The sequence below is a fragment of the Oryctolagus cuniculus genome, chromosome 4 (genome assembly GCF_051225735.1).
Source record: "Oryctolagus cuniculus isolate XC-2025 breed Fujian yellow rabbit chromosome 4, ASM5122573v1, whole genome shotgun sequence".
In the NCBI taxonomy this organism is placed as follows: Eukaryota; Metazoa; Chordata; class Mammalia; order Lagomorpha; family Leporidae; genus Oryctolagus; species Oryctolagus cuniculus.
Genome location: NC_142870.1, coordinates 3,871,758 through 3,898,734, shown reverse-complemented (window position 1 = coordinate 3,898,734; position 26,977 = coordinate 3,871,758). Strand labels below are relative to the sequence as shown.

The 26,977-nt window shown below is 62.8% G+C and overlaps 1 protein-coding gene across 1 annotated transcript in view; it reads right to left on the bottom strand.

The window, feature by feature from the left end:
• FAM3B (FAM3 metabolism regulating signaling molecule B) overlaps positions 1 to 19,210 on the bottom strand; it is a 49,349-nt gene extending 30,139 nt beyond the window's left edge. Inside the window, exons 1-2 of the mRNA XM_070073140.2 lie at positions 18,523 to 19,210; positions 14,227 to 14,370 (exon numbers count right to left, since the gene is read on the bottom strand). Coding sequence (XP_069929241.1) covers positions 14,227 to 14,370; positions 18,523 to 18,541 — 163 coding nt within the window. The 5' untranslated portion in view covers positions 18,542 to 19,210. The remainder of the gene's footprint in view (positions 1 to 14,226; positions 14,371 to 18,522) is intronic.
• Between the last annotated feature and the right edge of the window lie 7,767 nt (positions 19,211 to 26,977).

Genomic DNA, 26,977 nt, shown 5'->3' with positions numbered 1-26,977 from the left:
TAATCAATTAAGAAGATACCACGGCCGGGCAAGCAGCACTGGCCCTGGAAGAGCCTGCTGGCGGACAGCGGGTGCGAGCGCCGGTGCTGCCCGTGCTGCCGCTCCCTGGCAACCAGAGTCCTCCGCTCCCAGGAGGAGCCGGCGGAGTGCTCCCCCGGGACTGCTCGGCACAGCACCAACCCTGCGGCTCAGCCCTCCCACGGCGCCTCCCCGGAGCCTCCGTCCGCCCAGCGGGTGCCGCTCCGCTCGGAGCTCTGTCCAGCCCGTTGTCCATTTTCAAGATTGCCCAGCAGGGCAGGGACGCTGCCCGCCTGGTTTCCACTGTGTGCCCAGCACCCGCGGCTCAGCGGCACAGGCAGCTGCCCTGTCCGTGTTTGCGGAATGAATGCACGCGCATCTGGACCCCAGTGTCGCGGGCACCTGCCGTCCAGCTGCAGACTGAGAGATGCCTCTGCCTCGGGCAGGGCCCAGGCCACACTCACGGCCTCCTGGGCGCCGTCCTGCTGCGGCTCTGCCAGCTGCTTCCGACTCTTCTCCCTTTCAATGCCACGTCTGAATGAAAGACTTACAGGAGTTTTATTTAACTTCTGCTGAAAAAAATCTGAAAACAGATGGGAAGAGAAGGCACGGGGCAGGCGCTGGGCGCAGCAGCTGAGATGCTGCCGGCTCACCTGTCGCCAAACAACGCCTGGGTTCAAGACCCGGCTCTGCTGCTGGTTCCAGCCGGTGGCTGACAACGCGCACCCTTGAGACCGCCGGGCTCGGCTCAGGCCTCGGTCCCTGCCACCCCCACGGGAGCCCTGGAGGGAGACTCGGGCTCCTGGCTTGGCCGTGCCTTTGTGCTTCTGTGCATCTGGGGAGTGAACCCGTGCACGCAGGACTGATTCATTTTTATTCTTTCTCTCTCCCCCCACCCCTGCCATTCAAATGAGTAAAAGTTAAACAACAAGAGAAGGCGCAGAGAAAGCAGACACAGTTGCCGTCTCGGGACTTTCTGCTTTGCCTTTCGGTCTCTCTCCTGTTGGACTTTTCTATGCACGTAGAAGGCATCTAAGTTTGGAAAACACGAGTACATGCATTTAACATGAGGGCTCTTCAAAAAATTCATGGAAAATAGTTATGCAAAAAACCATGCAGATTTCAATATTTTGCACTAAAATTTCTCTTTTAATTCAATTTCCATGAACTTTTTAAAAGACTTATTTGTTATTTATTTATTTATTTATTTGAAAGGCAGAGTGGCACAGAGCGAGGGAGACAGAGAGAGGTCTTCCATCTGCTGGTTCACTCCCCAAACGCCCGCAACAGCCAGGGCTGGGCCAGGCTGAAGCCAGGAGCCAGGAGCTTCATCTGTGTCTCCCGTGTGGGTGACCTGGGCCAACTTCTGCTGCCTTCAGTGGGAAGCCGGAACCAAACTGACACTCGCATATGGGACGCCGGTGTCGCAAGCTGCGGCGTGACCCACTACGTTGCAATGCCGGCCCCTCTACGAATTTTTGAAGCAAGTTTGTATACTGAAATTTTTTTGTCAGGCTTTGTGTACCTAAATTTTATTTATTTTTAAAAGGATTTATTGGCCGGTGCCGTGGCTTAATAGGCTAATCCTCCGCCTGTGGCGCCGGCACCCCGGGTTCTAGTCCCGGTCGGGGCGCCGGATTCTGTCCTGGTTGCCCCTCTTCCAGGCCAGCTCTCTGCTGTGGCCCGGGAGTGCAGTGGAGGATGGCCCAAGTGCTTGGGTCCTGCACCCCATGGGAGACCAGGAGAAACACCTGGCTCCTGGCTTCGGATCAGCGCGGTGCACTGGCTGTAGTGGCCATTTGGGAGGTGAACCAACAGAAAAGAAAGACCTTTCTGTCTGTCTCTGTCTCTCTCTCTCACTGTCCACTCTGCCTGTCAAAAAAAGGATTTACTTATTTATTTGAAAGTCAGAGTTACAGAGAGAGACAGAGGGAGATCTTCCATGTGCTGGTTCCCTCCCCAGGTGGCTGCAGCAGCCAGCGCTGAGCCAGGCTGAAGCCAGGAGCATCTTCCGGGTCTCCCACGTGGGTGCAGGGGCCCAAGGACTTGGGTCATTTTATTCTGCTTTCCCAGGCCTTTAGCAGGGAGCTGGATCAGAAGTGGAGCCGCTGGGACATGAACCAGAGCCCACAGGGGATGCCGGCATCATAGGGGGTGGCTTTACCCGTACCGCAGCACTGTCCCTAGATACCTAAATTATAAAGCAGGTGTCCAACAGTTAGTATTACCTTTTCACTGTTTCTGGATTTGGGGGCACTGTGCAGTTTACTTAGGGTTCCCCCCATTTACTTAGGTATCCCCCGGGACGTGTACTGAGTCGTGTTTGAAAAAGTGACTCCCACGCTGTTTAAGAGCGGGACGCCCTGGTCCCTGCTCTGCAGGGCTGTGCACCTGTAGGAACGCAGAGCAGCTTCCTGCCCTGCACCCCCCTGGAGCCAGCCCTGCCCCTCAGGGTCGGGACCCTCCCCCACAGGCACCCCGTGCTTTCCTGGGGCCAGCCTCCACCCCGAGACACACATCTGCAAGTCCACCTGCTGTCCCCACAGTGCACGGGACACAGTTCTCTCACGCTGAGGGTGAAGGTCCCGACACGAGCGTGCTGTGTGTGCGTGGACAGGGGGTCACGTCGGCCACAGACAGCAGCGCCTGCCCTAGCCCTGACTCTCACGGGTGTGGAACGCTGAGGCCGTGAGGTCGGCCCGCGCACCCCCAGCACCGACGGGCACTGAGGAGCACGGCACAGCCGCAGGGGGCGGCTTCAAGGCAGAGCGGGAGCTGCGTGCGGGGCTGGCCAGGGCAGACCGGCACTTCCCCCGGAACCGCTGGCAAGGTCTGTAAAACACCAGTGTTTCATGAACTGGATCAAGGCTGTGCCTGCAACCGTCTTTAGGTTTGGACTTGGAATTTTCATTCCAAACACAGCAGTGAGTGGTTTCCAGTTTATTTCAGACGCGTCAGAAACAGTTTCTAAACTAGGCCCTCGTTTGGGGCTGGCGTGGTGCACGCGGGTTAAGCCACCGCTTGTGACGCCGGCAGCGGGTGGAGCACCGGGTCAAGCCCCAGCGGCTCTGCGGCAGCCTGGCCCGGCGCTGGCTGCTGCACCTGTCGGGGAGTGAACCCACAGATGGAAGCTCTATTGCTCCGCCTTTAAAAGAATAAAATTAAGATGAAGGCGGCCCCCGTGAGAGTAGCAGCCTCCCCCCCCCCCCGCCACGCTCCTGCCCTGCTCGCCCCCGGGCCCCCCGCGCCAGCAGGCTCAGTGAGCCAGGTCAGGAGCCCAGGAGCACCCGCCTGGTCCCCTGTGCTGGCGTCTGAAGGCGGGCGCAGCTCCCAGGCTCAGAGCGGAGGAGGGAGGGGGCAGGTGGGTCCCCCCTGCCATTGTGGTGGGAAGGGACACAGGGCGCATGGTGGGCGGAGACCCAGGAACACAGTTCCATGTGTACTGTGCGGACATGCAGCTCCGTGTGGACATGAGCAGTTCCATGTGGATGCATGCAGCTCTGTGCGGATGCGTGCAGTTCCATGCAGTCGTGTGCAGTTCTGTGTGCACGGGTGCACCTCCGTGTGGACATGTGAAGCTCCGTGTGGACGTGTGCAGCTCCGTGTGGACACGTGCAGTTCCATGTGGACATGTAGAGTTCCATGTGGACGTATGCAGCTCTGTGTGGATGCGTGCATTTCCGTGTGGACGTGTGCAGTTCCGTGTGGACATGAGCAGTTCCATGTGGGAGCGTATAGGTCTGTGTGGACACGTGCACATCTGTGTGCACATGTGAAGCTCCATGTGGACATGTACAGTTCCGTGTGGGCGTGTGCAGCTCCGTGTGGACGTGTGCAGTTCCGTGTGGACGTGTGCAGCTCCGTGTGGACGTGTGCAGTTGCATGTGGACATGTAGAGCTCCGTGTGGACGTGTGCAGTTGCATGTGGACGCGTGCAGTTGCATGTGGACATGTGCAGCTCCGTGTGGACGTGTGCAGTTACATGTGGACATGTGCAGCTCCGTGTGGACGCGTGCAGTTGCATGTGGACGTGTGCAGCTCCGTGTGGACGTGTACAGTTGCATGTGGACATGTACAGTTCCGTGTGGACGTGTGCAGCTCTGTGTGGATGCGTGAAGTTCCGTGTGGATGCAGGCAGGTGCATTTGCTGTCCCAGAGGCATCTGAGTCGCCTCAGAGCCCCCGGGAGGACGTGGCCCCAGTGACTAAAGTGGCTGGAGGCAGGGCCTGGAGCAGGCAGGGAACCCCTGGGCGCCCTCCCGAGCCTCCTCCCTTTTCCCGAGAATCGGGAGTGGCAACAGCGTCTGTTGTGTACTGGGCAGACCTGGCTTCTGCGCACACCCAGCTCCTAGGTGCACTTCCTGGATGCCCTCCCCAAGCACCCAAAGGTGACACTCTCAGGGACACCCCAGCTCCAAGGCAGCAGGGTTCTCGCCAGGCCCAGACTAAACCCCAGCAGGAAAGCAGCGAGGGGCACGTGCCCTGTCCGGGCTCGGGCCTGTCCCCGGGGAGAGCCCTGTCACCACGCGTATCTTTCACATCCTCTAAACCTGTGGCAGCTCAGACAAGTCACCCGCCCGGCAGGAGCCCCTCCCCCAGGGAGCTGACGCCAACCCCGCTGGGTCACAAGGCCCAGGGACCGGATCCCAGGAACTTCCAGAACCTTCTCCCCTCCATGCTTTCAGAGGCTTCCCCTCGCCTCAGCCTCCCGGAACGCGCCCACGGTTCACCACGGCATTCCCGGGGCCGAGCCCTGCTACCCCGACATCAGCGCCACCATCTCCTGGGGGCCTCTGTGACCGCCCTTGGCCAGCAGCCGGGCGCGTGGCCCCTGAGCCCTTCTCTCACAACGCCTGTGTCTACAGCAAACTCAGGGCTTGGGGTCCCCACAGCGCCACGTACGAGACCGTGCACACTGGACTCAGCAACTGCCGGGGGCAGTCTCCCGAGGTGGTGGCCCCGACAAGGGACAGGGCAGCCACCGAGGCTGGGTCGGGGTGCAGGACGGGGCTCAGAACTGGATGCAGGTCTCAGGTCTTAGATGGGAAGAAACAGCAGGGCGTGCAGCTCGATGGTTATCCGATGTGACGGAGCCAAGTTTAAAACAAAACAAACACAGGTTCGCAGCACCTGCCCCAGACCCACCGAGCCCTGAGCTTCCCCCCACGAGGTCAGGTGGCCCCAGAACCCGCTGACTCGGAGCCGGGATCCGGTCACCCCTTTCAGTGAGGAGAAAGATTCCTGCCGAGGGCTGGGCATGTGTGGACGTCACGAGACACACGTGGGGCGAGGGACGCCATCCGGGAAGCGCGTGCCGGGCAAACACGGGCACACAGCTGTCCGCCGGCCCGCTGACGGCATCTCGGCCATTCCCGATGGCCGTGTGCTAAATGAGACCGAAGTCCAGCTCATAAAAGGAAAAGACCAGAAGGCATGCAGAAACCGCTGGTTTCTTTTCTTTTCTTTTTTTTTTTTACAAATAAAATATTTTTATTTGTTTGTCAAAGACTCTAAGAAATGATATAACAAGGTTAACAGAGTTGATGTCAAGACACAACCTCTGCCGGTCCGTGATAACTACTTCCAGGAGATGCCTCTGGGACCGGAGAGGTGGCAGAGACGGCGAAGCGCCGACTCCGCCCACTGCACGGTCCCAGACCCGGGTGATGCCTTTGTCGGGGTGGGGGGGACGGTCAGAAAGGCGGGGCCAGGGTGGTGCAGGTGACCAGAGTTCTGACTCCAGATTCCCAATGCTTCTACCACGACCCGACGCGCACCCGACAGCTGGAGACCTTGGGAAGCCAAGGCTGCGTGGCCCCTGCTTTCCGGCTTCTGCGCCCCCGAAGCAGCGCCGCAAGTCTCGCAGAGCAGCCACACCGCTCCCACGGGGGACGCCGCCGTGGCCACGTGCCAGGACTCCAACTGGAGACTTGGGTTTGCCCACGGCTGCGGCCGCCTGCCTCACGCTCCTCCCCCAGGAGCTGCCGGCTGCCTCTGTCTCGCCAGACCTAGTGGAAGTGTCGGCTTTGGCGGAGCCAAGGATGACAGGGACCTGGGCGGCCACGCTCTCGGCACAGCAGGCGGTGTCACGGGCACAGGAGGGCATGCGGGGGGAGACTGGCCGTGCTGTGCCTCCAGAGCCGGCCCCTGCAGCCCACCCTCTACCAGCTGCTGGCTCCGCGGGCACCGGGGAACAGTGCCTCCTTCACTTCTGCAGCAGGCGTCTCCTTCACTTTTTCAAACAGATTCATTTATTTCTTTGAGAGGCAGAGTTACAGACGGAGAGAGAGACAGAGAGGGGTCTTCTATTCACTGTTCACTCCCCAGATGGCTGCAATGGCCGGAGCTGAGCCTATCCAAAGCCAGGGGCCAGGAGCTTCTTCCAGGTCCCCCACGTGGGTGCAGGGGCCCAAGCACTTGGGCCATCTTCTACTGCTTTCCCAGGCCATAGCAGAGAGCTAGATTAGAAGAGGAGCAGCCGGGACTCGAACCAGCGCCCGTATGGGATGCTGGTGCCACAGGCGACGGCTTAGCCCACTACGCCACAGCGCCGGCCCCTGGTTCACTCCTGCGGCGACAGCCACTCAGACCCTGCAGGATCAGCCATCGACCACGTCTTCCTCCTGCCACGGCCTCACTGCGGGGACGGCGTCACCCCATCACTCCACAGGGCCCTCAGGATGGAAGCCCAGGGCAGGAAGCCCCGCCCTCTGCTCCTCCTCCCCTCCCACCCTGCAGGGCTCCCCCAGCTTCCCTGACACAGGCTCAGCCCTCACAGCCGCCCACACAGCGGCCCCCGCACGGCCCCGCCGAGTCCCCCAGCCCGCCTGTCCTGGGGGGGGGGGGCGTGGGGCGTCTCTGGCCCTCCCTCCGTGTCTGTGTCTGGCTGAGGGGCTGCAGCCAGGCCAGGAGGGCGGGGGTTGGGGGTGCCCCGCAGAAGCCCAGCAAAGCAGTAGCCAGGATTTCTAGGCCTGAAGCGGATTTGGAAGATCAAAAGGAGTGCAACATAACCCACCACGTATAAACAGGCGCAGTTTAGAGGCAGACAGACACAGCGTGGGGCCCCCTGCCGCCTGCCCCAGCCCGGCGGGGCTGGAGGGAGCCCCCGATGGGGCCGCAGCCTCAGAGACGCGGGAAGGCAGGCCCCGGGCTCTAAGGTTGCAGGTGGAAAGTTAGGATTAGCCTGTGTGAGAGACGGGCCTAAGGGAGCCGACAGCAGCAGCAGGCCGGCGTCTGCATCCGGGAACTGAGTTTCAAAGTCCACCCCAGACCCTGAGAACCTGCCGGGAGGCCCCGCCCCTTCCCCCTGGCCTGATACATCTTTCCTCTAAGGCGGGCACCCGAGAGAAGCCCCTCGGCTTCCCCTGTCTGACAACCTCAGGGAAACATGGAAAGGAATTTTTCATATTTTCACCCAAAAACCCTTCTGCCAGGACGCCCCATCCTTTGTCCTGGAGGATAGGGGGAGGGAGTAAACAGACGCCCTTAAAAACCCAGGGTGTCCCACTGGACGGCGCTCGGCCCTCTGCTCTGTGCTGACCCCCGCCTGGCTGCCCAGGTGTGTCCCTCCACTCAGCCACGTGACCTCGCTCCCCCCAGCCCCAGCGGCTGGGCGCTCTCTGTCCCTTCCGTCCTGACCGATGCCCGTCCCCAGTAAAGCCTCATCACTCCACTCTCTGTCTCACGCCTGGATTCTTTCTTGCGTGAAGACAAGAACCCCACGGCCTCCACGGCCTCCATGGCCTTCCCTCCAGGGACAATGTGTTCATCAGCCGCACCTGTTCCAGTCCCAGAGGCTGCGTGAAGTGTGGATGCCCAAGGTTAAAGGTGGACAAATCCCGGGGCCACCGCCCACTGCCCCCCCCCAGCACTGACCACACACACCCATGCCGGACCCCAGGCTGCGGCTCCTCCTCCCGCTCAGGGTCTTCCGGGGAGTAAAGGACGACAGAGCTGGCAAGAGTCACCCTCCCCTCTCCCCCCTCAACAGAGACCCCTCCCCAAGCTCCCTCCACCTCCCCCAGACTCCTTGTAAAACAGCTGGCTGAACAGGTAAGTCAAAGGTCCCAGTGGCTTCTGAAAGCGCCCCACTCCCCGCGGTGGCAGGTTCTGCCTTCTCCACAGGAAAGCCCGGCCCGCGTGCCCGGGCGCCGTCCCCTCGCAAGAACAGGCCGTCGCCCCCTTTGCTCCAGTGCGGCCCCTGTCTCTGCTGAGCTCGGGCTCCGTCTCCGTCTCCCTTTGCCATCTCCTTTCCCGAGGTGTTCAAAACCTAGCCGAGGGCCAGCGCTGTGGCGTAGCGGGTAAAGCCGCCGCCGGCAGTGCCAACACCCCATATGGTGCCGGTTGGATCCCGGCTGCTCCTCTTCCGATCCAGCTCTCTGCTGTGCCCTGGGAAAGCAGTGGAAGATGGCCCAGGTCCTTGGACCCCTGCACCCACATGGGAGACCCGGAGGAAGCTCCTGGCTCCTGGCTCCAGCCACTGCAGTCAATTGGAGAGTGAACCTGTAGGTTGAAGACCTCTCTCTCTCTCTCTCTCATTCTCTCTCTCTCTCTCTCATTCTCTCTCTCTCTCTCTGCCTCTCCTCTCTATGTGTAACTCTGACTCTCAAGTAAAAATAAATCTTTAACACACACACACACACACACACACACCCTAGCCAGGAGGCCATCATGGGGGCGTGGCCTGCGGCCATCGGCACAGTCACCTGGCGGTGCCCTCACGTCCTCGCCCCGGGGCTCATCTGTGCCATGGGGACCCCGCGGGGCCCCTGGGGACTCCCCGCTAGGCCCTGACAGCCTGGACTCTGCGCTTCTGTCTCTTCCCACCACACCGCTGAGTCACCATCCTCCAGCTTCCTCCTTCGACGGCTGATTTCTCTGCACAACCGCTGACCTCACGCCTCGGCCTGTTTGTCCCAATGGACAGGCGCTGCCCATGGACTGCGGACTTACACAAAGGCTTCCCGGCATCGGTGCCACGCCGCCCGAGCAACCAGGAACAGAACTTCTAGGCCCAGTGCTGAGAGCAGAGGCCACGTCTCCACCCTTGCACTGGATCCAAAACTTCCCAGCTACACAGCGACAGGAGCCCTGGGCGGGGCCACACAGAGGGGTGCAGGGGCTGGGAGCAGGAGGGAAACCTGTGGCTGGGGGAGGCCGTCTCCCGGTGTCCCCTGCCCGCCGGTCACGGCAGCAGCACCAGCACCACATACGCTGTGCTGCCCACCCGTGTGGCCCTGGGAGCGTGCGTTCCCGTCAGCACTAACTAGTCACCACCACGCCCAGCCCAGCTCCAAGCCAGCAGAGCCCCCAAGTGCCACGCGCCACCCCAGGGTGCAGCGTCCAAGCCAGCAGGAGCCGGGGCCCCCTGCCACATGTCTCCCGCCACCTCTATGTTTCCTACGAGGCACAGGACCCCAGGCATACAGAGAACACGGCAGGGGTGCCTGGCCCCACCTGGCCGGAAGCCGGTCACCCTGTTCAGGAGCTGCTCGCTGGTTCCTGAGGTCCTGTGTGCAGGGTAGACCACGCTGAGTGAACGTGGATCAAACACAAGAGGCAGGAAGCCAGTGGGGTCTCCCTGCCCCCCACCACGGCACTGAGCCATGGACCGGCAGTGAGCAGGTCACAGCAAAGTCAGTGCAAACTCCCATGCAAATGAGAACCATGCAAATGAGAACCATGCAAATGAGAACCATGCAAAGAACCATGCAGCCAGAAGCCAATTCCTAGGAACTCCTTCCCCTTCCCCTCTTTTCCCTCCTCTCCCCCTCCTCTCCCTCCCCTCCTCTTCCTCCTCCTCCTTTTTATGGGGGGAGGGCTATAAAAGGTATTTAATTTGAAATTTTGCAAAAAATAATTTGAATCATTAAATACTTTAAAAATATTTGTAAATTATAATCTTTATACTTCATTTCTATCCTAAGATATGCCAGCGATTCTATTTGCAGCAAAGTGTTGAAATGGACAAAGCCTATCACCCTAGGGTACGCAGAGTGTCTGAGCCTAGTTCCCTCTGTTCCCTCTGGGAGTTGACCTGGTTCCCTCTGTCCCCACTGAAGCTGAGTGTCTGAGCCTGGTTCCCTCTGTCCCCCCTGGAGCTGAGTGTCTGAGCCTGGTTCCCTCTGTCCCCCCTGGAGTTGACTGTCTGAGCCTGGTTCCCTCTGTCCCCCCTGGAGCTGACTGTCTGAGCCTGGTTCCCTCTGTCCCCCCTGCAGCTGAGTGTCTGAGCCTGGTTCCCTCTGTTCCCCGTGGGAGCTGAGTGTCTGAGCCTGGTTCCCTCTGTCCCCCCAGAGCTGACTGTCTGAGCCTGGTTCCCTCTGTCCCCCCTGGAGCTGTCTGAGCCTGATTCCCTCTGTCCCCCCTGGAGCTGACTGTCTGAGCCTGGTTCCCTCTGTTCCCCGTGGGAGCTGAGTGTCTGAGCCTGGTTCCCTCTGTCCCCACTGAAGCTGAGTGTCTGAGCCTGGTTCCCTCTGTTCCCCGTGGGAGCTGAGTGTCTGAGCCTGGTTCCCTCTGTCCCCACTGAAGCTGAGTGTCTGAGCCTGGTTCCCTCTGTCCCCCCTGCAGCTGAGTGTCTGAGCCTGGTTCCCTCTGTTCCCCGTGGGAGCTGAGTGTCTGAGCCTGGTTCCCTCTGTCCCCCCGGAGCTGACTGTCTGAGCCTGGTTCCCTCTGTCCCCCCTGGAGCTGTCTGAGCCTGATTCCCTCTGTCCCCACTGAAGCTGACTGTCTGAGCCTGGTTCCCTCTGTTCCCTGCTGCAGCTGACTGTCTGAGCCTGGTTCCCTCTGTCCCCATGGGAGATGAGTGTCTGAGCCTGGTTCCCTCTGTCCCCCCTGCAGCTGACTGTCTGAGCCTGGTTCCCTCTGTCCCCATGGGAGATGAGTGTCTGAGCCTGGTTCCCTCTGCTCCCATTGGAGCTGAGCTGACTGTCTGAGCCTGGTTCCCTCTGTCCCCCCTGGAGTGTATTCCACAGGTCCAGTGCCATGGACTCCTTCTCAGCGCAGCGTTTCTCTGTTTCCTGACACAGGGCTTGGCTGGCAAGTTCTGAGAGCCTCCGAGATAAAGGGTGACGCGTACCGGTGTGCGCAGAATTTATCAATCTCTGCCGCAATAAACTCATGGGCTTTTGAGAAATGACAACTTCTTCTGAGATAACACAGCCGCTCCCAGAACTGAGTCCCGGAAACACAACTCTGACTCAGCGAGAAACAGGCTCTGGGAGCCATCGGCAGGGCTCTGACCCTGGGATCCCAGCCCAGGCATCCGGGAGACGCCAGCGGGGGCTCCTGCCGGGCTCTGACCTGTGTCTTCTGCTGCGGCAGCCCAGCAGGTGGAGCGGGACCCCGGGGCCTCCCCCAAGCCTGCAGCACACCCCCCTCGCTTTGCTGAGGTCTCTCCGTTGCTCCCTGTGCCACCGTCTCTCCAGGGCACTGGCACGGCTGGTTTTGGACCTTCTTTCCCCTCACTGGAACACACGTGCACAAAGTACACCATGTGTGTTCTCCGCGTCGCGCTCCGGGGCTGGGTCCTGCACTCAGCTGGCACCGGGAAGCCAGACGGAAGGGAGTGAGCGGGGGCGGCAGGCGCCACACACAGAGCTCACGGCCCCCGCGCCGTGGCCAGGACTGCAGAGCTCATGGCTCCCGCGCCATGGCCAGGACTGCAGAGCTCACGGCTCCCGCGCCGTGGCCAGGAGGGCAGAGCTCACGGCTCCCGCGCCGTGGCCAGGACTGCAGAGCTCACGGCTCCCGCGCCGTGGCCAGGACTGCAGAGCTCACGGCTCCCGCGCCGTGGCCAGGACTGCAGAGCTCACGGCCCCCGCGCCATGGCCAGGACTCCAGAGCTCACGGCTCCCGCGCCGTGGCCAGGACTGCAGAGCTCATGGCCCCCGCGCCATGGCCAGGACTGCAGAGCTCACGGCCCCCGCGCCATGGCCAGGACTCCAGAGCTCACGGCCCCCGCGCCGTGGCCAGGACTGCAGAGCTCATGGCTCCCGCGCCATGGCCAGGACTGCAGAGCTCACGGCCCCTGCGCCGTGGCCAGGAACGCAGAGCTCACAGCTCCCGTGCCGTGGCCAGGACTGCAGAGCTCACGGCCCCCGCGCCGTGGCCAGGACTGCAGAGCTCACGGCTCCCGCGCCGTGGCCAGGACTGCAGAGCTCACGGCCCCCGCGCTGTGGCCAGGAGGGCAGAGCTCACGGCCCCCGCGCCGTGGCCAGGAGGGCAGAGCTCACGGCCCCTGCGCTGTGGCCAGGAGGGCAGAGCTCACGGCTCCCGCGCCGTGGCCAGGACTGCAGAGCTCACGGCCCCTGCGCTGTGGCCAGGAGGGCAGAGCTCACGGCTCCCGTGCCGTGGCCAGGAGGGCAGAGCTCACGGCTCCCGCGCCGTGGCCAGGACTGCAGAGCTCACGGCTCCCGCGCCGTGGCCAGGAGGGCAGAGCTCACGGCCCCTGCGCCGTGGCCAGGAGGGCAGAGCTCACGGCCCCTGCGCCGTGGCCAGGAGGGCAGAGCTCGCGGCTCCCGCGCTGTGGCCAGGACCGCAGAGCTCACGGCTCCCGCGCCGTGGCCAGGACTGCAGAGCTCACGGCCCCTGCGCCGTGGCCAGGAGGGCAGAGCTCACGGCTCCCGTGCCGTGGCCAGGAGGGCAGAGCTCACGGCTCCCGTGCCGTGGCCAGGAGGGCAGAGCTCACGGCTCCCGCGCCGTGGCCAGGAGGGCAGAGCTCACGGCCCCTGCGCCGTGGCCAGGAGGGCAGAGCTCACGGCCCCTGCGCCGTGGCCAGGAGGGCAGAGCTCACGGCCCCTGCACCGTGGCCAGGAGGGCAGAGCTCACGGCCCCTGCGCCGTGGCCAGGACTGCAGAGCTCACGGCTCCCGCGCCGTGGCCAGGACTGCAGAGCTCACGGCTCCCGCGCCGTGGCCAGGAGGGCAGAGCTCACGGCCCCCGCGCCGTGGCCAGGAGGGCAGAGCTCACGGCTCCCGCGCCGTGGCCAGGAGGGCAGAGCTCACGGCCCCCGCGCCGTGGCCAGGAGGGCAGAGCTCACGGCTCCCGTGCTGTGGCCAGGACCGCAGAGCTCATGGCTCCCGCGCCGTGGCCAGGACTGCAGAGCTCACGGCTCCCGTGCTGTGGCCAGGAGGGCAGAGCTCACGGCTCCCGCGCCGTGGCCAGGACCGCAGAGCTCACGGCCCCCGCGCCGTGGCCAGGAGCGCAGAGCTCACGGCCCCCGCGCCGTGGCCAGGAGCGCAGAGCTCACGGCCCCCGCGCCGTGGCCAGGAGCGCAGAGCTCACGGCTCCCGCGCCGTGGCCAGGACCGCAGAGCTCACGGCCCCCGTGCTGTGGCCAGGAGCGCAGAGCTCACGGCTCCCGCGCCGTGGCCAGGACCGCAGAGCTCACGGCCCCCGCACCGTGGCCAGGACTGCAGAGCTCACGGCTCCCACGCCGTGGCCAGGAGGGCAGAGCTCACGGCTCCCGCGCCGTGGCCAGGACCGCAGAGCTCACGGCCCCCGCACCGTGGCCAGGACCGCAGAGCTCACGGCTCCCGCGCCGTGGCCAGGAGGGCAGAGCTCACGGCTCCCGCGCCGTGGCCAGGAGGGCAGAGCTCACGGCTCCCGCGCCGTGGCCAGGAGGGCAGAGCTCACGGCTCCCGCGCCGTGGCCAGGAGGGCAGAGCTCACGGCTCCCGCACTGTGGCCAGGAGGGCAGAGCTCACGGCTCCCGCGCCGTGACCTGGAGCAGCTCTGCCTCCAGCATTCTCCACCCGACCTTTCTGCTCTCCAGGACCTCACAGGTGACTTTGGAAAGGCGCTCGGCCCCTTAGAGCCCTTACAGCGACTCTGGGACGTGGCACCTTACAGCGACTCTGGGACGTGGCACCTTACAGCGACTCTGGGACGTGGCACCTTACAGCGACTCTGGGACGTGGCACCTTACAGCGACTCTGGGACGTGGCACCTTACAGCGACTCTGGGACGTGGCACCTTACAGCGACTCTGGGACGTGGCACCTTACAGCGACTCTGGGACGTGGCACTGGGCTCCTCCCAGGACGGCTCACGGTCAGGCTGCAGGTCTGGGCTCACGTGGGGCGTGCGCTGGCACCTCCTCGGGTTGCAGTGGGGACTCCACGAGTGCGTGTACAAGCCACCTTCATCTCCCTCCTCCCCCTCTTCGGCACAAAGCAGTGGGGGCAGGGAGGGCGGGGGCTGCGCACGGCACTCACCTCTGAGGACGGGCTTCTCCCCGATGCTCCGGATGCTGTAGACGGCACTGGAGAGCGGCGCGTCTGGGACGAGCTCTGCCAGCAGGTACCCGGAGTACCAGGCACACACGGAGGCCAAGACGAGGAGCAGCGCCCTGAAAGCACCTGGAGACAGACAGAGGCCGCTGCGGGCGCAGGTCCTGACCCCCTGGACGAGCCGTCCGCCCCGGGGCTGCGGCAGCGTGGGCAGCGGAGGGCCGGCAGCAGCCGCGGGAGTGGATGTAGCAGATAACCTCCAGGGCGAGCTGTGATGGCTGCCGGTGATTCGGGTCTCCAGCTTCCTCAGGAGGACCCCCTGACGGACGGCCGGTCAGCCGCAGGTGCAGGTGGCCCCCAGTCTGCAGCTGGGTGCCGGGGGAGGGCACACTTCTCACCTGAGGGGGTGGCAGCGGGGGCAAGGGGGCAAAATGGCCCAGAAATGCTGGACACCCAGAGGGTTTCAGAGCACGCCGGGGCTTTGCTCTCCTGCAAGACCCCTGAGCTGCCTCAGCGCGCCTCTGGCCAACAGACAGCTCCCCGGCCCACGTGGCTGAGGCTGGGGGACAATCAGAGCCCCACACACCAGCCCTCGGCTTCCTTCCCGCCCTCCTCCCCGTCCCCAGCAGCTGCTGAATCCCAAACCCCCCTCCCCAGCCTGGCGTGGGTCCGGCTCCTCTGCCCACCGTGTCCCCCGGGCCTCGGCCACACCCCGCTGCCAGCACCTGCAGGTCCCGTCCTTCCCCTGAGCACAGCCTTCCCCACCCATGTGCAGCTCTGCTTTCTGCACTCAGAATGGCGCGTGTCCGCTTCACCTCCATGTCGGCACAGGCGTGTGGCGCCCAGAGAGCCCTTGCCTGGCGTTCTGGGGCTGGGAGGAGACAGACTCCCAGGACCCCCTGCCCCCCAGAGCTGGTTGGTGCCCGTGGCCATCTCAGCACCACTTTTCTGCCTCCTATCTTACAGACCCCAGACTGCTGGGACAGTACACAGGGGTGGGAGAGCCGCGCGGCAGGGTGGCCACTGCACTGCCGTTTCTAGGACTGAAGGCACCTCAAAGCCTGCGGACCAGCTGCAGGGAGAGAGGAGACCGCTGCGGGCTCCCCGGGACCCTCGCCCCCAGGCAGCCCCCTCGGCTCTCCTCCACACAGCCCTGCTGCTGCACCTGCACAGGCGCCCCACGCCCCCCGGGACCCCGAGGCGCCTGTCCTGGTGGGCAGGGGAGCCGCAGCCTCAGGGCTGGGGGAGGAGGTCACAGGCCCAGGATCCCCTCTGGGACTCTGCAGACGGGACCCGCCTCTTCTCGTCCGGTGATAAAGGGAACGTGGGTCAACTTCCTGCACGCACCTGCTGCCCGGCAGCCACACAGCAGCGTCAGAGCCACGGCCAGCCTCCGGCACAGGCAGGAGGGCAGGAGCTTCCTCTCAGAGATGCTGCTTCTGTGTGCCTGCACATGTGTGTGCATGCGTGTGTGTGCGTGTGCATGTGCGTGTGTGCATGCCTGTGTATGCGTGTGTGCGTGTGCATGTGTGTGCGTGTGTGCATGTGTGTGCATGTGTGCATGCCTGTGCATGCGTATGCGTGTGTGAGCGTGTGCATGTGCGTGTGTGCATGCCTGTGCATGCGTGTGCATGTACCCTGCCCAGATCCCTACTCTCACATCCACAGGGTCTCAGCAGGTCCTGGCCCCTTCACTGCAAAGCCAGGAAGAAAGCAAACTCACGGGCACCAACCAGCTCTGGGGGGCAGGGGGTCCTGGGATTCTGTCTCCTCCCAGCCCCAGGACGCCAGGCAAGGGCTCTCTGGGCGCCACACGCCTGTGCTGACATCACTTCCTGCCTGCCGACTGCGTGAATTCAAGTCTCCCGGCCAGGCACTGGCCTCACCCTGACCCCACTCCCTGGACACACCCGGCACGAGGCTGAAGCAGCAAGGAACGCGGCCAGATCTTTCCCTCGGGACATCTGGAGCAACAGGGCTCTGAGCGCCCCACAAGTGCACACACCCAGAGAGGCACCCAGCCGGCGCGGTCTCAGAGCTTGTGTGGGGGGCCCACGCGAGGCACGGCTGAGCCACGAGGGCGCACACGATGCCCGAGTTACACAACGCAGGAGGAACGAGACAACGTTCTCACACAACAGCGGGGACCCAAGTCAGCGGGCGGCCGTTCAGTCCAGCAGCTGAGCCACAGCTGGGGGCTCCTGCATCCCGGGTTCAAGTCCAGCTTCCTCTAATTGCACCCTGGGAAGCAGCAGATGGCGATGGCTGGAGTCCTGAGTCCCTGCCACCCACGTGGGAGACCCGGGTGGAGCTCCATGCTCCTGGCTGGCCTGGCCGTGCCCCAGCTGTTGTGGCCATTTGGGGAGCGAACGGGAGATTTCTCTCTCTCTCTTCCCCCTTCTGTCCTTTCAAATAAATAAAAGACAAAAGCGCCATAAGGGAGGTGCTGTAAATCCAGTCACATGTCACGGTTTACAGCGGGGCATGTTCTGAGAAACGCGCCCGTGTAGTCCCCTCATTGTGTGCACATCAGAAGGTTCTATTTTTAAAGACTGATTTTATTTATTTGAAAGGCAGCCATGGGCCGGGGGGGAGGAGGGGTGGGCAGAGCGAGAAAGAGATCTTTCATCTGCTGGGTCACTCCCCAGATGGCTGCAAGGGCCAGACCGAAGCCAGGAGCCAGGAACTCCAGCCTGGTCTCCCACACGGGTGCAGGGGCCCAAGGACCTGGGCCGTCCTCTGCTGCCTTCCCCAGCTCATGAGCAGGGAGCTGGATGGGAAGTGGAGCAGGAGGAAGTGCTGTGACACAGGAGGCTGGCACTGCGGGTGGCTGCCTAAGCCAGTGTGCCACAGTGCTGGCCCAAACAGCTTTTCCGTATACAAACTAAGACACTCTGTCGTCACTCGCCTCTGTCATCTACGCACGTATGATCATATATATACACACACACGCACACGATTATATGCAGGTGTGCAAAGCACCGTGCACACCACGGGTCTTATAAAAGCTCATGAAAAATGCACACGGTGAATTTTTCAAGATTTTTGCATCAAGAGAAGCTCATCTCTTAACCCATTTTCACGAACTTTCTGAAGTCTCCTTATATAAACACATACGCGTGTTTCCACCGTTTATCCTATAATCCACACAAGTTATCAAAAACAGCTCACAAGCAGTTTTTACAGGAAATACAAATAGCTTACAGGAAAGGCCAAAAGCCCTAAGATCTGGCTTTGTCACATTTGGAAAGGCGAGGTTAGAACGCCCTGGCGTCCTGTGTGGCAGGGCGCGGCCGGTGCTCAGTCTAACACCCTCACCGCAGAAGGGCCGGGACCCAGGGAGGGGGCTGGGACCTGCCAAAGAAGCCGAGGGAACCTTCCATCTGGGAGCGCCATGCTTGCCAGGACCCAGCGCCCTGCCCCAGCAGGGACCGGGAGGGTGAGGGTGAGGGTGAGGGTGAGGGTCAGGGTCAGGGTTAAAGGCGCCAGGGACAGAGGCTGCAGCGGCTACCCCAGCACCCAGGACTCCCAAGGACAGGGACAGCTGCAGCCCACAGGGAGCCCGGAAGGGGCTGGCTGGGTGCTCGTCCCAGACCACAGCCCGGCGCCCACAACGCGTGCAGGCGCTGTCGTGCGGAAGCCACCTCAAATCACAGCGTTTTTAGGAGAGCGGCGTGCAGAGCCGAGCCGGCTGCTGCAGACAACAGGTCTCTCCTTCCTGCTTGGCTGTTTTCCCGAGTCTCCGCAGTGTCGCGTCATTTGGAAATCGGGGGATAAACAGAAACAGCCTCGTAAAAGCACGCCGTGGGACCGCCCTCCTCGGCAGCTGGCACTCCCCGGCCCCCAACCCCCTCAGCCCCCAGGGGTCCTAAATGGATGCCCTTCTGTGCCCACCCTTTCCTGGTCAGCTTGGAACGGGGCTATGGACTCCTGACCGCAGCCAGAGGAGCTGTGTGTAGAGTCCACGGTGCCCTGGCACTGGGGTGGCCCCTGGCTGACCCCGAGTCCCCGGGCAGGGCGCCCTGGCAGGCACGGGCCTCCTCCCTCCCCAACCTGGGGGTGGAGATGCCAGGTCCAGGTGGGGCCCGGGATGGTGCCCCTATCCAGGTGCCAGCCACATTCACCAACTGTGCCTGGGGACATGCGGATGGGCAGGGGGAGCCCCAGAAAGCCCAGCCTGTTTGCCCCCTTCTGAGCCCATGGTGGTCCCACGAGGGGTGAGGGTGAGCCTCCTCTGCCCGGGGCTCCCCCGCCCCTCCTCCCACGGGGGGTTCCACTCACCGGCAGCCACAGGGCGCATCTTCCAGGTGCTGCTCCCGCCTGCCCGGCCTCTGGTGACTGCTTCCAGGACAGCAGGCGCGGCACAGACTGGGGAAGTGGCCGGGTCACGCCCTGGGGCAGGGCGCAAAGAGCTGCCGGGCCAGGTGAGGGCGGGGCAGGGGTGGGCCAGGTAGGTGAGCAGCCCAGCCGGTTGGGTAATTATCAGGAAGGGACCCGACAGGCGTGAAGGTCACCCAACTGCCAGGCAGAGCGGGGCAGGCAGGTGTCCGGCAGTGGAGGCAGGATGAGCCACAGCGTGCTGACCTCAGGCCAGAGCCGAGACGCCCAGGCAGCAGAGCGGACTTTGCCCCGAGGGGACGACACGAACGACACCGTGTTCCCTAACGCACGAAGTGGCTGCAAGGTCGGTGCGGCCGGAGCCTGCGAGCCGGCACAGTCCCATGCGTCCGTCACGGCCCTGAGGCTTCCGCTGTGTGCATCCCAGGCCAGCGTCCCACCTCCTGTTTGCTCTCCTCCCGAGACAACGCCGGTCACAGTGCCAGGCCTGCAGGTCCTCTCTGGCACAGAAATCAGTCCCAGGGGTAGGGGGCAGGCGTCCCAGGGTCCTCCCTGTCCACGCAAAACACCCGTGTGGCTTTTACCACGCTTTAGGCCATGGCAGTCACGGTGGCCTTGGTCCACCAGGGCCAAGCCCAGGCTCCAAGGACAGTCAGTCACTCTGGCGGAAAGACAGCATCCTGGGGCAGTCGGCATCGAGTCCAGCTGACTCCGGGCAGCTGTCCACTCCCAAAGAGCCCGGGGCTTCAGCCACGCAACCCGAGGGCCCCTGTGGGCTGTCACCGGGGCAGTGCCATGTCCACCCTCCCTCCACCACGGTCTGTGTCCCTGACACGCTCCTGTCATGTGTCCTGGGCACGCCGTGACCTTGTTCCTCGATTCACCTCCACCTGCCGTGTGCCCCATCAGAGGGACCGGAGGACGGCCGTGGTCTGCTAACTCCCGGAGCAGCACGCCAGCACGGGGCCGCTCGTGCGGCAATGCCGAGAAACCGCCCTCCACACAGTGCCGAGCAGCACCTTAAACCAAGGAGCCCACCAAGAACCCCGCTCTCATCGTCAGCTCACCAGATGGGACGGCTGCGGCCTCTACTCTAGGTTTGCTTTCATTTTTTAAAAACTGAGAGAAAAAAATCGCATTCCATAAAATCTACTACTTTGGTGCCGGTGTTGTCATGCAGTGGGTTAAACCATCGCTTGCACTGCCGGCATTCTGTATCAGAGAGCTGGTTCGAGTCCCAGCTGCTCCACTTCTGATCCAGCTCCCTGTTAATGCACCTTAGAAAGCAGCGGAAGACGCCCGAGTGCTTTGGCCCTGCACCCGTGCAGGAGACCTGGAGGAAGCTCCTGGCTCCTGTCTGGACCAGCCCTGGCTGCTGTAGCCATTTGGGAAGTGAACCAGACAGTGGAAGATCTCTTTGTCTCTTCCTCTCAAATAGATAAAATAAATCTTTGAAAATAAATATCCAGGGGCCAGCACTGTGGCGCAGTGGGTTAACGCCCTGGCCTGAAGCGCTGGCATCCTATATGGGAGCCAGTTTGAGACCCAGCTGCTCCACTTCCGATCCAGCTCTCTGCTGTGGCCTGGGAAAGCAGTAGAAGGCGGCCCGGGTCCTTGGGCCCCTGCACCCGCGTGGGAGACCTGGAGGAAGCTCCTGGCTCCTGGCTTTGGATCAGCACAGCTCCAGCTGTTGCGGCCATCTGGGGAATGAACCATCGGATGGAAGACCTCTCTCTATGTAACCCTGACTTTCAAATAAATAAATAAATCTTTAAAAAAGAAGAAGAAAGTAAGTGTCCGTACTTGCTGTCTTTGAGCTCACGGCTCAGTGCGTTCTGATTCTGGTCTCTAGAGTTCCCGTCCTGCAAAGCTGGAGCCCTGCTCTGCTCTCACCGCCCAGTTCCTCCCCAGGGCTCCTCCCACTCCCCTCCCGTCTGCACCTGGCTGCTCCGGAGACTTCAGCTCAGCGGAGTCACTGTTGTCCCTTCGCCAGTGGCCTGTGTCCCTCACGTCCTCAAGGTTCACCCGCGTTACAGCAGGTGTCAATCACTTTCCTTTTTTTTTTTTTTTTTTGACAGGCAGAGTTAGACAGTGAGAGAGAGAGACAGAGAGAAAGGTCTTCCTTTTTCCGTTGGTTCACTCCCCTAATGGCTGCTATGGCCAGCACGCTGCACCGAACCAAAGCCAGGAGCCAGGTGCTTCTCCTGGTCTCCCATGGGGTGCAGGGCCCAAGCACTTGGGCCATCCTCCACTGCACTCCCGGGCCACAGCAGAGAGCTGGCCTGGAAGAGGGGCAACCGGGACAGAATCTGGCGCCCCGACCGGGACTAGAACCTGAGGTGCTGGCACCGCAGGCGGAGGATTAGCCTAGTGAGCCGCGGCACCGGCCCCGTGCCATTTTTAAAAACACACTCGGCTTCTTAACAACCAAGCGAATTCTGCTTTCCGGCTTTCCGTGCTCATCACCCACCGGAGACTCACGGTGCGGTGTTGCCTGGAAATTTCTGGAAGCAGCGCTCTCAGTCCTCCTCCCGGGAGCCCCGTGTGCCCTCAGCCTCGCTCGCCCCCTCTCCTCCGGCAGCATTCGGCTGCTCCCGACTTCACGCTCCAGGTCTCTGGGCCTGCACTCAGCTGTGTGGAAGCTGCGGTCCCACCGGCTCACAAAGCTTTGGGGGTGTGGCTGCTACTGCATTTTATTTTTTTTAATTCTAGAAATTCTATTTGCTTCTTTCCCAAAAATGCTATGGTATTGTTTTTTACAATTTCCTGAAGCCCGCTTTCATGTATTTTCTCTTCTCTTCTCTTCTCTTCTCTTCTCTTCTCTTCTCTTCTCTTTTCTTCTCTTCTCTTCTCTTCTCTTCTCTTCTCTTCTCTTCTCTTCTCTTCTCTTCTCTTTTCTTCTCTTTTCTTCTCTTCTCTTCTCTTTTCTTCTCTTTTCTTTTTTGGAGAGAGAGAGATCCTGCAACAGCCGCTCCGGGCTCTGGGTGCTGCTCCTCTGGCCCCGGCCCAGGGCGCTCTCTCTGGGCCAGCTGGCCGCCAGCGGCACGTGTCTGAGCTCCAGGCCAGTGAGGGAAAACTCTCCAGAAAACGTGCGTGTTTACCTCTAGGGGACCAAAACAGTAAGTTCAAGGCCTGGGAAGCCCCCGACTCACCAGGAGCTGACGGCGCAGCTGCGGCCCCCTGACAGCTGGTCTCCCCCTGGGGGAGGGGAGGAAGGGTCTCCCGTGTGATGGCTTTAAACCAGGCCCAGCGTGGGCGCCCCGCCGGCGCGTCCTGCAGGTTATCTCGGCGTCTTCGGCCGGGGTCCCGTGAGCTGTCGTGTGTGGTGATGCGGCGGGGCGCGAGGGACCTGCACATGGACACGGCGTGAACTGAGCAGACCACACATTAGCGCGCCTCTCGCCTTCTCGCGAGGAGAGAGGAGATGCAGGAGCAGCATCTTCCGGTCTTTGTTCAGGCTCGGAACAGGTGACGGAGCTGCAGCCGCCGTGCCGGGGAGCTGGGGAGCGAGGCCCCCGTCCGCAGCCCTGGGGTCCCTTACCCGCCCTCCCGCCAGGCCTGCCCAGCCTCCATTTCAGATCCACTGGTATGCGGGAGAAGACGCCTGCAAACCCAAACAGGCGTTCTGCACGGCCCCTACTGCTTTTAAAATGAGAGCTGGCTTACGGCGTATCTGTGCTTTGAAATTATTATATTTTTCTGCATGGCTTGGCCCCAGTGGTCTGGCCCAGCACAGGACCAGCCAGGCCCTCTGTGCTTTTGTTTGAGAGATGGGAGCCCCTGCTACACGTGCTGGCTTCCTGAGCTCACCAGCGACTGTGGGAGGCCTCCCTGGTCTTCCCCAACAGCCAGTGGGTTAATCTGCCGCCTGCAGTGCTGGCATCCCATATGGGTCCCGGTTCGAGTCCCTGCTGCTCCACTTCCAATCCAGCTCTCTGCTGGTGGCCTGGGAAAGCAACAGAAGATGGCCCAGGTCCTTGGACCCCTGCACCCATGTGGGAGACCTGGAAGAAGCTCCTGACTCCTGGCTTCAGAGCGGCACAGCTCCGGCCGATGCGTCCATCTGGGGAGTGAACCAGTGGATGGAAGACCTCTCTCTCTCTCTTTCTCTCTCTCCCTCACTCTCTGTAACTCTGACTTTCAAATACATAAATCAATCTTAAAAAGAAAGGAAAGTAGGCATAACTCATAACCTTGGAGATCGGCGGCGGTGACGGCATGGAAAATCGTGGGTGGCAGCTGACGGTAAGCACCGCACCTGAGCGGCCACGGCCACGGCTGAGAAGCTTCCTCCTTTGCCCTCTCTCCCCTGCAAGGCCACTGCTCTTCAGGTCTCAGAGTCCACCGGGGATTCCCCACCAAGCACGTCCCCTCCACAGGGGACCCCAGAGGTAAGGCGCCGCCCACACACACACACACACACGGAAGCACACACGTGTTAATCTCCCCTTCCTTCGTCCCTCTCTCCACACGCTCTCGGGATGTTGGCTTTGGCTGTTGAAGCAAACACAGATTAAATGAAAGCAAAATGACAAATATTTGCTGAGCGCCCCAGCGAGCCCGGCTACATGAGAAGACATGAAGGACTCGCGGCGCCCATGGCAGCTGCTGATGGCTCAGGGCTCTGGAGGCCGCAAGGCCGGGGCCAAGGAGCCGGCTGACCCTGCTCCTGGCCTGCTGACCTCTGTCTCCTACTGCGTCCTCGCCCCAGAGTCTCCTCCTCCACAGGCCCCACCCCAGAACCTTGCCTAAACCCGATTGCCTCCCACACCCAGATATCATCTCCCCCAGGGGGCCCCTGGGAGAGGGGACGCACTCAGTCCAGGGCAGCTGCACCCCAGGGAACAAACCACAGACCCCATGGGCGTGACGTCCACGCGCAATTACAGCCAGAAACCACACGCCCGCCGACGGGAGAATGGACACACATTCTGGCCTGTTCCTACGGCAAATACTGCGCAGCACAAAAGGACGCCAAGCCCAGCACCATGGAGCACTCTCAGGCACACGCAAACACGCACCATGCAGCGCCCCGGGTGAGGCTCGGCAGCAGGCATGGCCAGCGCGTGTGGAAGGAGGCCGGGGCTCTGGGCACAGGGGAGGCCAGGCACCCTCATGGCACAGGGGAGGCCGGGGCTCTGGGCACAGGGGAGGCCGGGCACCCTCCGGGCACGGGAAGGCTGGGCATCCTCTGGGCACGGGGGAGGCTGGGGCACCCTCTGGGCACAGGGGCGGGAGGCCGGGGCACCCTCATGGCACCGGGGAGGGAGGCCAGGGCACCCTCCAGGCACAGGGGAGGCCAGGGCACTCTCTGGGCACAGGGGAGGGAGGCCGGGCACCCTCCGGGCACAGGGGAGGCCGGGCACCCTCTGGGCACAGGGGAGGGAGGCTGGGGCACCCTCTGGGCACAGGGGCGGGAGGCCGGGGCACCCTCATGGCACCGGGGAGGGAGGCCAGGGCACCCTCCGGGCACAGGGGAGGCCAGGGCACTCTCTGGGCACAGGGGAGGGAGGCCGGGCACCCTCCGGGCACAGGGGAGGCCGGGCACCCTCTGGGCCCAGGGGAGGGAGGCCGGGGCACCCTCCGGGCACAGGGGAGGCCGGGGCACCCTCTGGGCACGGGGGAGGCCGGGCACCCTCATGGCACCGGGGAGGGAGGCCGGGGCACCCTCCGGGCACAGGGGAGGCCGGGCACCCTCCGGGCACAGGGGAGGGAGGCTGTGGCACCCTTCAGGCACAGGGGAGGGAGGCCGGGGCACCCTTCAGGCACAGGGGAGGGAGGCCGGGCACCCTCCGGGCACAGGGGAGGCCGGGCACCCTCTGGGCCCAGGGGAGGGAGGCCGGGGCACCCTCCGGGCACAGGGGAGGCCGGGCACCCTCTGGGCACGGGGGAGGCCGGGCACCCTCTGGGCACAGGGGAGGGAGGCCGGGGCACCCTCATGGCACCGGGGAGGGAGGCCGGGCACCCTCCGGGCACAGGGGAGGCCGGGGCACCCTCCGGGCACGGGGTACAGGCTCCAGGGGAAGCTCTTTGTCGTTATCTTGTAGCTGAGCACTTGTGAACCCTGTATAAAAAGTTATAGAGCTGCATACACTTGGGGCTTGTGTGGTTTGCTGCATATAAATTATACTTCAATAGAGTATGCTATCGAAAATGAAACAACGGGTCAGATGACAGAGTGGAGGGGCCGGCGCTCTGACGTAGCGGGTAAAGCTGTCTGTTGCTGCACTTGCCAGCATCCCATATGGGCGCCAGTTCTAATCCCAGCTGCTCCACTTCCAATCCAGCTCCCTGCTAATGCGCCTGGGAGAGCAGCGGAAGATGGCCCACGTGCTTGGGCCCCTGCACCCACATGGGAGACTTGGAGGAAGCTCCTGGCTCCTGACTTCAGCCTGGCCAAGCCTGGCTGCTGTGGCCATTTAGGGAGTGAACCGGTGGGTGGAAGACATCTTTCTCTGTCTCTCCTTTTGTCTCTGTAACTCTGGCCTTCAAATAAACAGAAAAATCTTAACAACAAAAAGAAAGATGCCACAGAGCAGAACCAGAGCATAGACCTCGGCAGGCCCCGGCGCTGCAGGCACAGACACACCGGTGCCGGCCCGGGTGACACAGGGGCCCGCAGACCCAGGCCGGAGGCGGCAGCCCTGGTGGTTTGGACCCGTCACAGGCTGCCTCTAGGCTTCCTAGCGGGCGGGCTCACAGCGGGGTCCCACCCCACCCGCGCACACTTCCTCCTGCACTCTCCCACCCTTCCTGACACAGCTCAGCCTCCCCCACCCCCAGGCCTCCGTGATCCCAGACTCCCCCCACAACCCCCACCTGGGAAATCAAATTGCTTTTTCTGAAAATATCGATGCTAACAGGCAAGACGTGTTTTATCTTTGCATGAATAACAACTCTTACAATTCCTCCCTCACAGGCACCACCAACACATACGAGCGAAACAACAGCACTCCTCCACCGAATCTCTGCACCTGCGCCATCATCGCCACCAGGATCCCGACACCAGGAAGTCTGAGTGCCCGTGCGCACACGGCCTGGCCGAGAAACGGGGCAGACCCCAGACCCCAACAGCACCAAGAACCCAGGCAGACCCGCCTCCCATCCACGCCCCACCCACACAAACGTATCTGTAGCAACTTATTAAATACTGCTGGGTTGGCCGGTGCCGTGGCTCAATAGGCTAATCCTCTGCCTACGGCGCCGGCACACCGGGTTCTAGTCCTGGTTGCTCCTCTTCCAGTCCAGCTCTCTGCTGTGGCCCGGGAGGGCAGTGGAGGATGGCCCAAGTGCTTGGGCCCTGCACCCCATGGGAGACCAGGAGAAGCACCTGGCTCCTGGCTTTGGATCAGCGCGGTGCGCCGGCCCGCTGCAGCGGCCATTGAGAGGTGAACCAACGGCAAAGGAAGACCTTTCTCTCTCTCTCTCTCTCTCTCACTGTCCACTCTGCCTGTCCAAAAAAAAAAAAAAACAACAACAAAAAACCTGCTGGGTTCAGCTTTTAAATCCGTGAAATGGGGAGAACTGAATGAGATCGCGCAGGAGCTGTCCTGGCTCAGCGGCCTCTGGCTAGCAGGCACTGAGACTGTCAGCTCTGTCCTGCGGGGCTGCAGGGCAAGCGGAGACGCCGGCTGCCCCGGGGACGGGTCATCAGAGTCACAGCCGGCTGTCCGAGTGCGGGGCAGCGGCGTGGGCTCGGGGACGGACAGGGCTCATTCCGCAAGGCCCTTCCAACCCCGAGCGGACTCTGCTCATCTTCTGAGGGGCCAGGAGCCCGGGCAGCAGCCTGGGGGAGGGCACTGGGTCTCCACCCGCCAGCTCCATCAGCGGCAGTGGTCACGGTGCCAAGGGACACTGCAAGGGACACCGGAAATCCTCAGAACCCAAGGAGGCAGCTGAGCACCAGTCTGCCGGCGAGGCCGGGGCGGGGGCCGGGCGTGAGCCCCCTCTGTGCACGCGGCCCTTAGGAGCCCAGGTGAGGCCAGAAACCACAGCCTGCCCTGGAGCAGGAGGCGGGGGGCGGGAGGCTGCCCGCGCCATGACCACCTCCAAGTGCCCTTCCTCTTCCTGGTAGCAGCGTGCAGCGAGGAGGAAAAGCTGGGGGCCAGTGAACACCGGCTTGGCACAGGGCCCGGACGCAGCCTAGGGGTCTGCGTGGGGCCAGAAGCAGCTGGTCGGGGCGCCCCGAGCGTTTCAACCGGCACACCCCTCTGGCCAAGACGGACAGCTGCCGTCCTGAGCGGCCCCCGCTCGCTTCCCGGCCTGTCTACAGCCAGCCCCGGCCTGGGGGAGGCCTGGCGGCAGGGGCGGGGGATGGGCGGCACGCGTCTGCGCCCATCTGGAGTTTGCCCAGCTGCAGCTGCTGGACGGCTTCTCTGCCCGCAGTGACCATGTGGCT